General features: G+C 44.4%; 1 protein-coding gene across 1 annotated transcript; it reads left to right on the top strand.

Moving 5' to 3' along the window:
- Window positions 1-1342: 1342 nt before the first annotated feature.
- On the top strand, window positions 1343-13877 carry LOC308327077 (uncharacterized protein; the record flags this gene model as incomplete). Its single annotated transcript, XM_080780216.1, has 5 exons — window positions 1343-2107; window positions 6437-6637; window positions 6887-7221; window positions 9803-10209; window positions 13607-13877. The coding sequence occupies exons 1-5, from the start codon at window positions 1801-1803 to the stop codon at window positions 13875-13877; spliced, it is 1521 nt and encodes a 506-aa protein (XP_080636342.1). The 5' UTR covers window positions 1343-1800.
- Between the last annotated feature and the right edge of the window lie 4992 nt (window positions 13878-18869).

Below are 18869 nucleotides of genomic sequence, written 5' to 3'. Positions count from 1 at the left end.
GTGCATTAATTACATTCACACATTCACACACCTTTACACAGATTGTGGGCCGTGGAGCATGGGTGGGTGGGCCGTGGACCCCCAATGACTCTGGGCCCGTAATACCATTTTTTTAAACAAAAGTACAACATGATCGTCTCGTTTCATCAAATAACTTTCGAAAACAGCAGATCTACAAAATAAGCTCACAATGTGTCACATTGCAATGCATTGTGACACATTGTGTTATTTGGACGGGGCGTTTAAAAGGAACTGGGCGACTATTTGGAAATATACGGTAAGTAAAAGTATCAATACTGAAAAATGTAGTTGAATTTTGGTATAAAAATAATATCCCATTTCAAATGTTTTTCAATGTATATGAATCTTTTTGAAAATAGCTCACATCACAGTGGACTAAAACAATGTATTTATTGATTGACAGTTGCAACTTGCAGCCCTCCTCCACCAGAGGGCGGTACACATCAAGGCAACAAGCCTCTATGGATCCTTCACTGCCTGAGTTGCCATGTCTGCTTATAAGAGACTTTTGGGATTCTTTTGTGTAAAGTAAATATTGGTAGTTGTGGTTTATTTTGTCTTGTTTGTAAAGTGTAGGCTAGTTGTTTATTTGGTCTTGTTTCTAAAGTGTAGTTGTTTATTTGGTCTTGTTTCTAAAGTGTAGTTGTTTATTTGGTCTTGTATCTAAAGTGTAGTTGTTTATTTGGTCTTGTATCTAAAGTGTAGTTGTTTAATTGGTCTTGTATCTAAAGTGTAGTTGTTTATTTGGTCTTGTTTCTAAAGTGTAGTTGTTTATTTGGTCTTGTTTCTAAAGTGTAGTTGTTTATTTGGTCTTGTTTCTAAAGTGTAGTTGTTTATTTGGTCTTGTTTCTAAAGTGTAGTTGTTTATTTGGTCTTGTTTCTAAAGTGTAGTTGTTTATTTGGTCTTGTTTCTAAAGTGTAGTTGTTTATTTTGTCTTGTTTCTAAAGTGTAGTTGTTTATTTTGTCTTGTTTTTGAAGTGTAGTTGTTTATTTTGTCTTGTTTGTAAACTAGGCTATAGTCGCTTCTCTTTTGGCTTGTTTTCCCAGACCTGGTTGCTTACTTCTCTCTCTCACATAATCTGGCAACCATGCTGGCAACACTGTTCACAGCGCATGCGTGGTAAAACACGTAACCAGGAACTAGTGTATGCCTGCCTGCCGTGCGTGCGAGTTTTGTTTATTTTTTTGGTTGTAACTAACGGAATAACGGCGGAGTGTGAACTGTGAAGAGCAGTGTTGGTTTTCAACGGCTTTCACATCAAGGTCCATTATTTCTGCAGCGTCTGAGCCACGGACCACCGTTTGATGACATTTAGCCTCGATATGTCGATATGCTTGGATCTGATTGTGTCCACAACGATCCATCCATGCTGTATTGAATGATGTTGGTACCATGCACATTCAGATAACGTTGATCAAAATGACAATTATTCTACACTCTCTACTTGTGTAGACTTCTGGTGAATTAATTAAATAGGCTAATGCAGACGTTTAATAATTTAACTCTTGATCCATTTGGTTTCATTTCACACTGTCAAGAGTTAAAGATCTAATAAGGCTCAATTTGGTTATACTACCAACTCCATTTAGCTGCATGGGGACCACCTTGGACCCCCTCACGGACCATTTGGTTTAATTTTATACTCAATAATTAAAGATCTATAAGGGTCCATTTGCTTACCAACTCTATCATTTAGCTGGGGACCACCTGGAACCCCCTCAAGGACCACCGAACATCCAACCGCTTATCCGTAGCCGGGTCTCGGGGAGAGAACATCATGTCTCCTACGCAGAAGAAGAAGAAGCGCCCTCCGACGACGACGACGGTGTGTGACGTCATGGAGTCTGTCTTCCTGTCCGTCAACGAGCACCTGACGTCGGTGGGGGAGGAGCTAGTGGAGGCGCTGTGCGCGTCGTCACAGCCGGAGCAGCGGAGGCACCGCGTCAGGCTGTTTGTGCTCCAGCGCCTCCGTGTGGCGGCGCAGTGGATGTGCAGCCTCTTCCACAGGCAGCTGGAGTCACTGCTGCTGCTGGAGGAGGAGGAGGCTGACGCCAGCAAACTACACGCCAAACTACACCCTGCAGGTTTGTGCTTATACATTCATACTAAGCTCTGGTTGATTATTGCGAATGCAGTGAGCATTTACTATGAGACCTAGCAGATCATGTCTGTCTGTGTGTGTGTGTTTCCCACCTTTGTGCCCATATATGGAGCTGAGTGATTTGTTTGTGATTGATGCAACACACTCCATATTTGGACGTATAGCTGCTTTGGGGACTCCTTATATGGTTATGGCTAAGTTAAAAACTTAACTTAAAAATAACTTAACTTAAAAATATAATAACTTAAAAATAAATCTTAAAAAAACCCAAATATGTACGAGCTGCGTTCGCTTCTCGCGTTTGCACGTCTTACTGGTATACTATATAGTGCTATGGCTACATAAAATGCTATCATAAGTTGAGCCTTTGCATTCGCCATGTAAGGTAGTCAAGGCTAGACTAAGCGTGGACATTGTCATGAGCAGTCTCCGTGGTTCACTCGATAAGAACATTTTCCGAGGCGTTTGAAATTTCAATATGGCGGCCATTTTTCAAGATGGCCGACACCTTATTGTAGCAGTTGTGGTTTATTTGGTGATGCAAGCATGAGCCGTCTCTGTGGGTCACTTGACAATAAGTAACACCAGCGTCACCAGGCTTTCCACCTCGGAGGAAAGCCTGGTACTGTGGTACAAAATTGTCAGCGGATTCGTCCGTTATCACTGTATTAAATATACGAAATCAACCGTTACCAGTAAGACGCGCAAACGCGGGAAGCGAACGCAGCTCGCGAACGCAGCTCGTACATATTTAAGTTGTCACCATGACTCAGCCATAACCATATAAGGAGTCCCCAAAGCAGCTCCATATATGGGCACAAAAGCGTGACACACGGACACACAGACAGACAGACAGACAGACATGATGCAACACACTCCATATTTGGACGTAGCTCCATATATGGGCACAAAGGGGGGGGACACGCACGCACAGACATGATCTGCTAGGTCTCATAGTAAGTGCTCACTGCGTTCGCAATCAGGATGTTGGAATACGGCCATACTGGCATACTAGACATTGTTGGTGTTTGGCTGTGTTCACCCGGACTGCACGCATGCAGGGTGGTGGAGCAGACACAGCCTGGGCAACCTTGGCAACGTGTCATTTCCAGCTCTATTGTCGGGTCTGGTGGCCGTCGCAACGCTCGGCACAGCGTCTCGCTCGGCAGCGTCTCACGTGGCTCGAGGCCACCGTTTATTGACATAAAACGCAAACGCTCCCATATTTTCAGTTCCGGATTTCCCAGTATGTTGATTATCACATCCTGGGGGTATTTCTAAGGTGCTGATTTACGAACATTCTCTTTGATTATCGGGGCGATAACGTCCGAAACGGGTGAAATTGTCGTGTGAACCGGTCTGGAGCGGATGATAATGATATATTGCTACTTCATGTTCAGAGTAATCTAGTACGAGGGTGGCGACACTAGCGTCGACTCCCATTATAACAAAGGAATGCGGAAGTGCTCATTCTATCTCAATGGGATAGTTCCAATGTGTGGAACTATAGCCCATAGCACCCCGCTTTGTCTCAATGGGATAGTTCCAATGTGTGGAACTATAGCCCATAGCACCCCACTTTGTCTCAATGGGATAGTTCCAATGTGTGGAACTATAGCCCATAGCACCCCGCTTTGTCTCAATGGGATAGTTCCAATGTGTGGAACTATAGCCCATAGCACCCCGCTTTGTCTCAATGGGATAGTTCCAATGTGTGGAACTATAGCCCATAGCACCCCGCTTTGTCTCAATGGGAAAGTTCCAGTGTGTGGAACTATAGCCCATAGCACCCCACTTTGTCTCAATTGGATAGTTCCAATGTGTGGAACTATAGCCCATAGGGACCCGCTTTGTCTCAATGGGATAGTTCCAATGTGTGGAACTATAGCCCATAGCACCCCGCTTTGTCTCAATGGGATAGTTCCAATGTGTGGAACTATAGCCCATAGCACCCCGCTTTGTCTCAATGGGAAAGTTCCAGTGTGTGGAACTATAGCCCATAGCACCCCACTTTGTCTCAATTGGATAGTTCCAATGTGTGGAACTATAGCCCATAGGGACCCGCTTTGTCTCAATGGGATAGTTCCAATGTGTGGAACTATAGCCCATAGGCACCCCGCTTTGTCTCAATGGGATAGTTCCAATGTGTGGAACTATAGCCCATAGCACCCCGCTTTGTCTCAATGGGATAGTTCCAATGTGTGGAACTATAGCCCATAGCACCCCGCTTTGTCTCAATGGGATAGTTCCAATGTGTGGAACTATAGCCCATAGCACCCCGCTTTGTCTCAATGGGATAGTTCCAATGTGTGGAACTATAGCCCATAGGCACCCCGCTTTGTGTCAATGGGATAGTTCCAATAGGGACCCGCTTCGATCAAAGCTACTCTCCTCCTCTACACTCTGAGTCTTACACCCTCCCCTAACCCCAACCTCACAGGAAGCCACGGATTAGTTTTAACCTGCAGCATGGATTAGTTTTAACCTGCAGCACAGATTAGTTTTAACCTGCAGCACAGATTAGTTTTAACCTGCAGCACAGATTAGTTTTAACCTGCAGCATGGATTAGTTTTAACCTGCAGCATGGATTAGTTTTAACCTGCAGCACAGATTAGTTTTAACCTGCAGCATGGATTAGTTTTAACCTGCAGCACAGGTTAGTTTTAACCTGCAGCATGGATTAGTTTTAACCTGCAGCACAGGTTAGTTTTAACCTGCAGTATGGATTAGTTTTAACCTGCAGCACAGGTTAGTTTTAACCTGCAGTATGGATTAGTTTTAACCTGCAGCACAGGTTAGTTTTAACCTGCAGTATGGATTAGTTTTAACCTGCAGCACAGATTAGTTTTAACCTGCAGCACAGATTAGTTTTAACCTGCAGCACAGATTAGTTTTAACCTGCAGCACAGATTAGTTTTAACCTGCAGCACAGATTAGTTTTAACCTGCAGCACAGGTTAGTTTTAACCTGCAGCACAGATTAGTTTTAACCTGCAGCACAGATTAGTTTTAACCTGCAGCACAGGTTAGTTTTAACCTGCAGCACAGGTTAGTTTTAACCCGCAGCACAGATTAGTTTTAACCTGCAGCACAGGTTAGTTTTAACCTGCAGCACAGATTAGTTTTAACCTGCAGCACAGGTTAGTTTTAACCTGCAGCACAGGTTAGATTTAACCTGCAGCACAGATTAGTTTTAACCTGCAGCACAGATTAGTTATAACCTGCAGCACAGATTAGTTTTAACCTGCAGCACAGATTAGTTTTAACCTGCAGCACAGATTAGTTTTAACCTGCAGCACAGGTTAGTTTTAACCTGCAGCACAGATTAGTTTTAACCTGCAGCACAGATTAGTTATAACCTGCAGCACAGATTAGTTTTAACCTGCAGCACAGATTAGTTTTAACCTGCAGCACAGATTAGTTTTAACCTGCAGCACAGGTTAGTTTTAACCTGCAGCACAGGTTAGTTTTAACCTGCTGCACAGGTTAGTTTTAACCTGCAGCACAGGTTAGTTTTAACCTGCAGCACAGGTTAGTTTTAACCTGCAGTATGGATTAGTTTTAACCTGCAGCACAGATTAGTTTTAACCTGCAGCACAGATTAGTTTTAACCTGCAGTATGGATTAGTTTTAACCTGCAGCACAGATTAGTTTTAACCTGCAGCACAGGTTAGTTTTAACCTGCAGCACAGGTTAGTTTTAACCTGCAGCACAGGTTAGTTTTAACCTGCAGCACAGATTAGTTTTAACCTGCAGCACAGGTTAGTTTTAACCTGCAGCACAGGTTAGTTTTAACCTGCTGCACAGGTTAGTTTTAACCTGCAGCACAGGTTAGTTTTAACCTGCAGCACAGGTTAGTTTTAACCTGCAGTATGGATTAGTTTTAACCTGCAGCACAGATTAGTTTTAACCTGCAGCACAGATTAGTTTTAACCTGCAGTATGGATTAGTTTTAACCTGCAGCACAGATTAGTTTTAACCTGCAGCACAGGTTAGTTTTAACCTGCAGCACAGGTTAGTTTTAACCTGCAGCACAGATTAGTTTTAACCTGCAGCATGGATTAGTTTTAACCTGCAGCACAGATTAGTTTTAACCTGCAGCACAGATTAGTTTTAACCTGCAGCACAGGTTAGTTTCAACCTGCTGCACAGATTAGTTTTAACCTGCTGCACAGATTAGTTTTAACCTGCAGCACAGATTAGTTTTAACCTGCAGCACAGGTTAGTTTTAACCCCCCAGGTTTGTCTGACTGACATTGGAGAATTGTCCATGTGAAATATTTAATGGTTTTCTCTCGTTCTTTTTGACTAGACTACCTCCACCTTACTGTGTATGAAGAGGAGGAGTTGTCCCTCCAGGAGGAACCACAGCCTCCACACGTTAAAGAGGAACAGCAGGAGAGGAGCTCCAGGCTGGTCCAGGACGAACCACAACCACATCCACACATTAAAGAGGAACAGGAAGAGGTGGCTGATGTGGCGATAGTACGCATGAGGTGCAACACTGACTCGGGTAAAAAAAATCAATTTACAGCTTCTGTGCTTAAGCCATTCAGGACGTTTATAGCATTATGTTATACTTTAGCTATTGGAAAATAAAATAGCTCATAGAGCGGCACTCAGAGCTTGTAGATCTGTCTCCTTGACATGAAAGTGTTTGAGAACCACTAACATAGGGTTTATTTTTCAGAGAAACTGTCAGGAGTTTTGTAGAATCGTCTAAATGAGTCTTAAAGGTTTTCTCTCCTTCCATCTCGTCTAGACTTCCTGCTCCCTCCGGCGTGTAAACGGGAGAAACCGGAGTCTCCGCGGAGTCAGGAGAGGACCTTCGGTCTGGTCCAGGAGAAACCACAACATCAGGAGAGGACCTTCGGTCTGGTCCAGGAGAAACCACAACATCAGGAGAGGACCTTCGGCCTGGTCCTGGAGGAACCACGACCACCGCGACGTCAGCAGAGCAGATCACGCCCGGTGCTGGAGGAGGAGGAGGAGGAGGAACCACAAGCTCCACATCTGTTCCTGGAGGAACCGGAGTGTCCGCGACACGAGGAGAGGACCTTCGGTCTGGTCAAGCAGGAGCCGTGGTCTCCGCTAGGGGTGAGAGATACAGACCATACCATGTCTCCGCTAGGGGTGAGATACAGACCATACCATGTCTTTACTAGAGGAGTGAGATACAGACCATACCATGTCTTTACTAGAGGAGTGAGAGATACAGACCATACCATGTCTTTACTAGAGGAGTGAGATACAGACCATACCATGTCTTTACTAGAGGAGTGAGAGATACAGACCATACCATGTCTTTACTAGAGGAGTGAGATACAGACCATACCATGTCTTTACTAGAGGAGTGAGATACAGACCATACCATGTCTCCGCTAGGGGTGAGATACAGACCATACCATGTCTTTACTAGAGGAGTGAGATACAGACCATACCATGTCTTTACTAGAGGAGTTAGATACAGACCATACCATGTCTTTACTAGAGGAGTGAGAGATACAGACCATACCATGTCTTTACTAGAGGAGTGAGAGATACAGACCATACCATGTCTTTACTAGAGGAGTGAGATACAGACCATACCATGTCTTTACTAGAGGAGTGAGATACAGACCATACCATGTCTTTACTAGAGGAGTGAGATACTGACCATACCATGTCTTTACTAGAGGAGTGAGATACAGACCATACCATGTCTCCGCTATGGGTGAGAGATACAGACCATAGCATGTATTTACTAGAGGAGTGAGATACAGACCATACCATGTCTTTACTAGAGGAGTGAGATACAGACCATACCATGTCTTTACTAGAGGAGTGAGATACAGACCATACCATGTCTTTACTAGAGGAGTGAGATACAGACCATACCATGTCTTTACTAGAGGAGTGAGATACAGACCATACCATGTCTTTACTAGAGGAGTGAGATACAGACCATACCATGTCTTTACTAGAGGAGTGAGATACAGACCATACCATGTCTTTACTAGAGGAGTGAGAGATACAGACCATACCATGTCTTTACTAGAGGAGTGAGATACAGACCATACCATGTCTTTACTAGAGGAGTGAGATACAGACCATACCATGTCTTTACTAGAGGAGTGAGATACAGACCATACCATGTCTTTACTAGAGGAGTGAGATACAGACCATACCATGTCTTTACTAGAGGAGTGAGATACAGACCATACCATGTCTTTACTAGAGGAGTGAGATACAGACCATACCATGTCTTTACTAGAGGAGTGAGAGATACAGACAATACGATGTCTTTACTAGAGGAGTGAGAGATACAGACCATACCATGTCTTTACTAGAGGAGTGAGATACAGACCATACCATGTCTTTACTAGAGGAGTGAGATACAGACCATACCATGTCTTTACTAGAGGAGTGAGATACAGACCATACCATGTCTTTACTAGAGGAGTGAGAGATACAGACCATACCATGTCTTTACTAGAGGAGTGAGAGATACAGACCATACCATGTCTTTACTAGAGGAGTGAGATACAGACCATACCATGTCTTTACTAGAGGAGTGAGAGATACAGACCATACCATGTCTTTACTAGAGGAGTGAGATACAGACCATACCATGTCTTTACTAGAGGAGTGAGATACAGACCATACCATGTCTTTACTAGAGGAGTGAGATACAGACCATACCATGTCTTTACTAGAGGAGTGAGATACAGACCATACCATGTCTTTACTAGAGGAGTGAGATACAGACCATACCATGTCTTTACTAGAGGAGTGAGAGATACAGACCATACCATGTCTTTACTAGAGGAGTGAGAGATACAGACCATACCATGTCTTTACTAGAGGAGTGAGATACAGACCATACCATGTCTTTACTAGAGGAGTGAGAGATACAGACCATACCATGTCTTTACTAGAGGAGTGAGAGATACAGACCATACCATGTCTTTACTAGAGGAGTGAGAGATACAGACCATACCATGTCTTTACTAGAGGAGTGAGATACAGACCATACCATGTCTTTACTAGAGGAGTGAGATACAGACCATACCATGTCTTTACTAGAGGAGTGAGAGATACAGACCATACCATGTCTTTACTAGAGGAGTGAGAGATACAGACCATACCATGTCTTTACTAGAGGAGTGAGATACAGACCATACCATGTCTTTACTAGAGGAGTGAGAGATACAGACCATACCATGTCTTTACTAGAGGAGTGAGAGATACAGACCATACCATGTCTTTACTAGAGGAGTGAGATACAGACCATACCATGTCTTTACTAGAGGAGTGAGAGATACAGACCATACCATGTCTTTACTAGAGGAGTGAGAGATACAGACCATACCATGTCTCCGCTAGGAGTGAGAGATACAGACAATACGATTGTCTTTTGGTCGTTTTCTTTTACTTTCCGTCACCTTGAAGGTGGTTGTACCGTTAACCCATTTTGGGCGGGAACCCCTTTTGGTGTTGGCATTATGTTATGCTTTAGCTATTGAAAAATAGCAGATCTACAGGCGCGCTATGAGCTTGTAGATCTGCCATTTTTGAAAAATCGAAGAACGACTGACGTAGAAACTTTTTTCAAACAGTCATTTTTTAGAACTAATAAATGAAAAAAGACAATGTGATATTATATCTGTGCCCGTATCGCCCCCACCTCCTCCTCTAGTCTCCGCCCGGCGAAGACCCGGAGCTCCGGAGTCCGGAGGAGGAGGAGGAGGAGGAGCCTCTGGCGTTGGAGGAGGAGCCTCTGGCGTTGGCCGGCACCTCCTCCGCCGTCACCGCAGCCCGCCGCCCCGCCCCGTCGGAAGGAGAAGCTCGCTCTGCGAGGAGGAGGAGGAGTCGCGCCTCCACGGCCACCAGAACCACAACAACCTCAACCTCCGGCTGTCCCCCGGCCCCGGAGCAGCGCGGGAAGACGTTCAGCCGGCCGGCGCACCTCCTCAAGGTCCACCTTCACCACGTGAACGCCACAGGGGGCCACGCCCACAGCCCCGGCCACGCCCACAGCCCATACACCTGCCCCGTGTGCGGGAAGGTCTGCAGCCAGAGCGGCGCGCTCAAGATACACATGAGGTTTGGTTTGGTTTATTTATTTATTTAGCACGTAGTATAAAAGATAGACAATAACACATCAAAGAACAAAAATACAATGCAAGGAAGGGAAGAAGCCCAGCTGGCTTATTTGGAATCCTTTCCTGTATGGAAGAGGTCATTGGTTTAAACCAGTGGTAACCAACCTTTTCAAGCCCAAGAGCCCATTTTATTCCCAATTGTATAAGCCAAGATCTACCACTCTCAGGGTCAGCCCACCTTTAATGAGACTGCTGTGACTGCACTTTATCTGCAAGCGTTTTGAAATCTGGTTCATATTTAGTGATTGCCAGTCTGAGGGTGTCATTAAGATGTGAGTCAGTCATACGAGTTCTAAACTTGGATTTTATTATTTTAATTTTTGAAAAGGCCATTTCACATAAGTACGTGGAACCAAAGTAGGCATGCAGCTTCAGTGCACACTACACAATCAGCGGATACTTCTCTGCTCACAAGAGACCAAAATTCCTTCTCTTCAGCTCTGACCTGCAGGTGACAGTCACTTACTAATCCAATAATCTCCATTTAAATATCTGAAGTTAATGCAAACACATCCTGCATTTTATCGGACAGCAGTTCAATGACAGTAAAGAGGAAAGGGTTTGATACAAAAGCAGCTACTTGACTCATGCGTTGTACTTCAACAAGTTTTCATATTTCATATTTATCATATTTTTTGCTCTATGTGTGCGTGTGTACAGAATTCAAACTGTAGCATTGATTATTGTCACGGACAGAAGTCATTCTTTCCCTTTGCATATGCCCTGGAGTGCACTCGCCTATTAGTTTGCATTGCAGACTGGTCTATTCAGAACGCGCCCTTAATTAAAAACCAAATGCAGCTGTGTATGTGGCTCTCAGTGTGCGGTGTCCCACTATTGACTGGCTGAAGTCTGTTTGAACTGCGCTGTGTCAGAGAAGTAACAGATAGAAGCCGCAAACGTTACCCCCAAACGATATCCCCCTCACCTCTGTGCTGGAAATATAACGTCTGGGTTTCCGAGGCTACATCCATGCTGACGCAATGACTGTCCTGTTTCTGGCTAAGCTTTACGCGCAGGGCACATGAACCTCTCCGTCTCCAGTCAGTGCTGGTTGTTGTTTATTTGCATGGCTCAGAAAATGAGTAACAAACTAAAATGAGAACGTTATCGAGTTGTTGGAGGAGGAGGAGGAGGATAATAATAATGTTATATTTCTTATTGTGTTCTCGGGCCGCTGTGCTGCGCTGCTGCTGCGCTGTGTGCCAACCACATCATCATCTTTTCATTTTGACATGATTCACATGAAATAATAATCCTGCACCGCGTGTAGCGTTTGGTTTCATTAACGCGATCGTGACAAAATAGCCTACAGCTGCTGCTGCCAAAGATACCAAAGTTTGGACAGTGCTACGCAACATGGAAGTAACACTGACTCCAAGCCGTTTATAAATCAGTCAGTGAAGTCAACTTTTCACCGCCGTTTGGTCCGCGTCATCCGTCCGTCCACAATCACAATCAGAAGCGTTTTCAAAGAGACGAGTAGGATATAAAGGCAGCCTGAAAGGCAAGCATTTGCATTCCAACGGGTCTGACACTTCGGGATCGACTTGAAAGGTTCCCGCGGGCTACTAGTAGCTCGCGGGAACCCCTGGCTGGTTGGTTACCCCTGGTTTAAACAGAAGAAAAGTTCATAAAGAACAGTAAAAAAGTCTACAAGCTGTGCAATAAAGAAATAAAAACAGACTGCACAAAAAACGGAAATAAACAATACAACAGACAAACGCACAAAAGAAAATATAACACATCAAAGTAAAACATGTATTCTACAGAGAGGAAGAAATAAGGTATTTCTTTATAGGTCAGAGGTCAACCAGGGTTGTTTTTTTCTTTTTACCTCACATTTTAGATTTTATAGTTTTAGTCGTTAGTCTCTCTCTTGAATAGTTTTCATTTGGTTTTAGTCGCATTTTAGTCACCTGGAATATTTTTTAGTGTTTAGTCTTAGTTTTAGTCGACTAATTGTCATACGATTTTAGTCGGCCGAATCTACGGTTGATTTAGTCGACTAAATTGTGTTTTGGCGGTGCCGTGATGCCGTCATAATGGCTGAAAATAGCCGATTCTACCAGCTCACAACGTGTCGTGCGCTTGCAGATCTGCTATTTTCAGCATGCAACCAAGCATAAAATGACTTATACTCTTGTCCACTAGTCCCTTCCTGACATTTTAGTCTAGTTTATATTTGTTGACGAAGTTGTCAATATATTCAGTCTTAGTTTTAGTCGTCGTAGCTTAGTTTTCGTCAGTGAAAAAAGGTATAGTCAACGGACATTTTCTGTCATAGTATTAGTCAACGAAAACAACACTGGAGGTCCAGTTTGTCCTTGATCCAGGCGACAGCGCCTGCGTTGTGAGAACGGCCTCAAAAACAGCAGGAGTAAATGTCAGTAGCCTGGATCATGTCTTTAAGAACCAGGTGCTTAAGAAAGCCAAGTCCATTTCCCCTCGGCTCCGAGTACAAGCTGCTTCCTTCCGGCCTTCGCCTAAAGGTTCCAGGGGCCAAAAGTAACAGGTATAAATTCTCCTTCGCCTAAAGGTTCCAGGGGCCAAAAGTAACAGGTATAAATTCTCCTTCGCCTAAAGGTTCCAGGGGCCAAAAGTAACAGGTATAAATTCTCCTTCGCCTAAAGGTTCCAGGGGCCAAAAGTAACAGGTATAAATTCTCCTTCGCCTAAAGGTTCCAGGGGCCAAAAGTAACAGGTATAAATTCTCCTTCGCCTAAAGGTTCCAGGGGCCAAAAGTAACAGGTATAAATTCTCCTTCGCCTAAAGGTTCCAGGGGCCAAAAGTAACAGGTATAAATTCTCCTTCGCCTAAAGGTTCCAGGGGCCAAAAGTAACAGGTATAAATTCTCCTTCGCCTAAAGGTTCCAGGGGCCAAAAGTAACGGGTATAAATTCTCCTTCGCCTAAAGGTTCCAGGGGCCAAAAGTAACAGGTATAAATTCTCCTTCGCCTAAAGGTTCCAGGGGCCAAAAGTAACAGGTATAAATTCTCCTTCGCCTAAAGGTTCCAGGGGCCAAAAGTAACGGGTATAAATTCTCCTTCGTGCCTAACTGTGTCTATCCAGGCCTTAAACGACGATAGGAGGAGGAGGTAACTTTGTCGCTACACTGAAGCCTTGAGCTGTTTTTATTTTCTATGTGTATACCATGTTCTTTTCACTGTGTTTTATTTGATTCATGTGTCTGCCTGTTATGCTTTGATGATGTAAACCAAATCGCCCTTCGTCGGGGACAAACAAACAAACAAACAAATGAACCTGAACGTGAATCGCTCTGGATTTAACCGTGTCTGATGAATGCCTAAAACTAAAACTGTAAATTGTCATCGTTTAGGTCTCACACCGGGGAGAAGCCCTTCGTCTGCGCCGTCTGCGGCAAGCGCTGCGTGGACGCCAGCGGCCTGCGCAGCCACATGAAGACCCACACCGGGGAGAAGCCCTTCGTCTGCGGCGTCTGCGGCAAAGGCTGCAGCCGCAAGAACGACCTGAAGATCCACCTGCGGACGCACACGGGAGAGAAACCCTACACCTGCGCCATCTGTAACAAGGCCTTCGTCCACGTCGGGCACCTGAGGAGACACATGAAGACACACGTGTCCTTTTAACCCTCTGAGGAGACACATGAAGACACACGTGTCCTTTTAACCCCCTGAGGAGACACATGAAGACACACGTGTCCTTTTAACCCCCTGAGGAGACACATGAAGACACACGTGTCCTTTTAACCCCCTGAGGAGACACATGAAGACACACGTGTCCTTTTAACCCTCTGAGGAGACACATGAAGACACACGTGTCCTTTTAAGCGCTGAGGAGACACATGAAGACACTCGTGTCCTTTTAACCCTCTGAGGAGACACATGAAGACACACGTGTCCTTTTAACCCTCTGAGGAGACACATGAAGACACTCGTGTCCTTTTAACCCCCTGAGGAGACACATGAAGACACACGTGTCCTTTTAACCCTCTGAGGAGAGAGACACATGAAGACACACGTGTCCTTTTAACCGCTGAGGAGACACATGAAGACACACGTGTCCTTTTAAAACCCCTGAGGAGACACATGAAGACACTCGTGTCCTTTTAACCCTCTGAGGAGACACATGAAGACACACGTGTCCTTTTAACCCTCTGAGGAGACACATGAAGACACTCGTGTCCTTTTAAAACCCCTGAGGAGACACATGAAGACACTCGTGTCCTTTTAACCCCCTGAGGAGACACATGAAGACACACGTGTCCTTTTAACCCCCTGAGGAGACACATGAAGACACACGTGTCCTTTTAAAACCCCTGAGGAGACACATGATGAAGACACTCGTGTCTTTTTAACCCATTCTGGGCGCGAACCCCTTTTGGTGTTTTAACCCATTCTGACCTGAGATCAGATTCTAAAAATGTCTTCTTCATCCTGACAGTTTTCTAAAAAAGCTATGTTTCTATGTCAGTCGTTCTTCGATTCTTCAAAAATAGCACACCTATGATGTATATTTCCTATCTAACAACTTAACCCATTCTGACCTGAGATCAGATTCGTACGAGGTTTCCACTGGACACACACTGGTCTGATTAACCCCATTCTGACCTGAGATCAGATTCTAAAAATGTCAGTCGTTCTTCGATTTTTCAAAAATAGCAGACCTACAAGCTCTTAGCGCGCCACTCGGTGGCGCGCTATGAGCTTGTAGATCTGCTATTTTTCAATAGCTAAAGCATAACATGATGCCAACACCAAAATGGGTGCCCGGTCAGAATGGGTTAGGAGGAGAGACTGACGACGATGCAGGCAGAAGTTTCCAAGTCCATTTTATTGCAGAGAGTGTAGAATACAGCAGAGATCACAGCCAAGCAGGCAGCCTTGCGGCTCCTGAAGACTAACACACAGTAGACATTTTCAGTAGACTTTATACAGAAACATCAAAGGCAACAGCTGTAAAAGTGGACTCAGGTTCCCAAACCCCCACTGTCCCCTATATGGTAATAACTAGGGATGCCAAACGACTCATATGTGGCCAATCGACGAATCGAGGCCTAAAATCGACGTGTCGAACGACTTTTTTCCTTTTTTTCCCTAATTTTTATATTTTTGTTGTTGCTGCGCAGCAGTTGAGGAGAACGCAACTATGCATTCCTTTAAGCAACACAACTTCTGCAGCTGCATCCATATGTTTAGAATTTGCATCAATGATCAAATCCCAATAATAAAAAATTAACTTTATTTTGTAAACAACTACCGGTAAACTGAAGGAGCAGCGGCGCTATCGGCTAGTAGTCCCAACTCTGTGTCTGCAGCCTGTCACGAGCCCCGTAATGAACTGATACGGGACGCACGTTGTTCCGTATTTTAATGTCATGTCGGAGAATAAATACAGTATGAATGACGGCGCGATTTATTTGACAACTCTGTCCTGCTTTCTTCACGAGAAGAGAAGAGCGCTCACCGCTGTTAATATGGTAGCAGCCCTGTGGCTGTCAGTTCTCTTTACGGCATGTGTGGATGATATGTGAACCTGGGTCTGGGAAGCTCAGAGCTGCAGCCATTGGCTCATGATACGAGCACACGACCAATGGGACAGATCATTCAGTATTGCTAAGATACCACCCCCCCACCACACACACCCTTGGACGATGGGGTCCACAGCGGCACTGACAGGCGCAGCAGCACAGCACAAACACGTACCTCTCCCATTTGGAAAACATTTGAAACGGCAACGTTTATAACGTTTTACATTACAAAAAAAGTATAATACAAATAAAAACGATTTTTCGACTCATACGTTTTGAGTCGCGGGAGGCATGAGTCGATTTTCAACATTTTCCAACATCCCTAGTAATAACTGTAGGAACACAGTAGGTGCTTGTCCTGACATACAACATCCCTAGTAATAACTGTAGGAACACAGTAGGTGCTTGTCCTGACATACAACATCCCTAGTAGTAACTGTAGGAACACAGTAGGTGCTTGTCCTGACATACAACATCCCTAGTAATAACTGTAGGAACACAGTAGGTGCTTGTCCTGACATACAACATCCCTAGTAATAACTGTAGGAACACAGTAGGTGCTTGTCCTGTCCTAGTAATAACTGTAGGAACACAGTAGGTGCTTGTCCTGACATAGCAAACAAACAACCCCCAACCATTTGTTTGTGGTCACTAGTTGCCACTGGCTATTCTGAGATTCCTATAGCCTGCTAAGTCATGACATGTTTACTCAACTGAGAAACAACTTAGAACAGTTGTCTAAGCTATATTTAATGTGAATTGTACTCCATTCTGACCTGAGATCAGATTCTAAAAAAATGTCAGTCGTTCTGCGATTTTTCAAAAATAGCAGACCTACAAGCTCGTAGCGCGCCACTCGGTGGCGCGCTATGAGCTTGTAGATCTGCTATTTTTCAATAGCTGAAGCATAACATGATGCTAACACCAAAATGGGTTTCCATAATACATCACTTACAAGCTCGGAGTGGCGCGCTATGAGCTTGTATATCTGCTATTTTTCAATGGCTAAAAAAAGCATAACACAATGCTAACACCAAAAGGGGTTCCCGCCCCAAAATGGGTTAAGCATTATGTTACACTTTAGCTATTGAGAAATAGCAGATCTACAAGCTCATAGCGTGGCACCGAGTGCTGCGCTGTGAGCTTGTAGGTCTGCTATTATTATTTTTTAATCGTGAAAATGTGGCGCAAATCTTTGGTCCCTGGAAATACATATGTTCAGATGGGGCCGGGGGTCGGAGGCCCGGAGGCCGATTACATATAATATTTGGGGGTCCTTGACATGAAATAGTTTGAGAACGACTGACATAGAATCATGGGTTTTTCAGAAAACTGTTAGGATTTGAAGACTTCTTTTATTCTTTTATTTCGTCCTCTAAAGGTCTAAATGGGGTAACCTGAGGAGACGCATGATGAAGACACTCGTGTCTTTTTAACCTGAGGAGACACATGAAGACACTCGTGTCTTTTTAACCTGAGCAGACACATGAAGACACTCGAGATATTTGTCTGGATGTTCTTACTTGTGTGGGAGGTTTCCGGGAGTGCGCTTGTGGCTGTGAGGTGTCTGGTCCGACCAGCGCTGACAGGTTTTACCAGAGATTGTCCTGGAAACCGTCCCCCGATAGTTTAACCCCTCGCAGGTCATTTCTGGAACGATGGTAGGAAGAAGTAGATGGACGGAGAGAGGAAAGACAAAGATCAGTGTTACGGTAGAGTTTGGAGAACAAAACCTGAACTCTCACGGGGTGCGCACGCTTTTCCGACACACCGAAGATCCGAAGCGGGGGGACATGCGATGCGATGCGAAAAAGCGATGGTCCGACATGCGCTGCTCCCGTGCTTGCGGTTAGGGTTAGGTTAGGATTGAGGTTTCGGATCAATAGTATGTCGGAACTAAAGCCTGCACCCCACTCTCACAGCCCCCTAAAGCCTGCACCCCACTCTCACAGCCCCCTAAAGCCTGCACCCCACTCTCACAGCCCCCTAAAGCCTGCACCCCACTCTCACAGCCCCCTGTCTGTGTTTTGAAGTGTCCCTGAGGAAGAAACGTGGCCCCTAACTATACTCCCTGCATGGGCACTGTATTAATAGTGCCCACTGCCTACATTTCGCATAATGTGCATATAATACCTTGACTAAAATACCCTAAAGAAGTGGGGACCAAATTATTGTGGGCTCGTTAGCTCATTACAGTACCTTCCAGAATTGTCTGTGTCCAGCCACTGCCGAGGGTTTTCAGACGGAAATCTTATTTTGAAGACCATTAACTCCCGGGCCGTGAACCAGAAGTAAAAACGTCTGTGTGAAAACTCTTGCGATCTATTTAATTAATTTGAAACATACATTTTGTAATCACAGCCAGTGAGGCTTTAGTTATGAGACGTGAATAAAGCGCAATCTGGGAAAAGAAAAGCTCTTTATCCCCACGATTTTGCAACCCATTTTTGGGGATCATGGCTGGGATCCATTCCTAAAACTCGAGTCAGGCTGAATGTAGCCTATAGGCTGTGTGCACAACAAAACCTATTTTAGTTATGAAAATGTTGAGAGCAAAAATGAATGGCCCAAGGTGTGGGTAATGCTTTGACACAGTTGTAAAGGAATGCAGTCATGCACTGGTTTCCAGGCTCACATTTATATTTTGTCATTCATCCCATATTTTTGGATGTAATTCTCCAAATTAATTGTAATTCTTTGGGCCGATCAAATCATTTATAAGAAGAAAAACAAAACAAATTGTGTTTTGTCTCCTGCCTTTATTTTCTTCTTTCTAATGATTTGATCGGCCCAAAATATTGTGTTCATTGTCGTGATTTGTCACGATCCGAGTTGGCTTTGTCCGCGGCGTAACCGTCTTTAAATAAATACTTTAAGAAAATCCTATATGGGGAAAATGCATTGAGATTAATTTCCTGGGCCACTCGTTGTTCTGAAAGGGGGAGGGACTGCGACGCTCTATTGGCTCTGGGATGTTGTCTGTCTTGGAAGCGAGCATGTCTCAGTAGAGTAATTACCTTTGAATATTATATTAATTGGAATCAAGAGTAATATATTATATTACGTATTGGTTATTATAATACATATCACT

The sequence above is a fragment of the Protomyctophum bolini genome (assembly GCF_963924005.1).
Source record: "Protomyctophum bolini genome assembly, chromosome: 13".
Lineage (NCBI taxonomy): Eukaryota > Metazoa > Chordata > Actinopteri > Myctophiformes > Myctophidae > Protomyctophum > Protomyctophum bolini.
The sequence above is the reverse complement of the archived record's forward strand: the minus strand, read 5'-3'. Positions and strand labels throughout refer to the sequence as shown.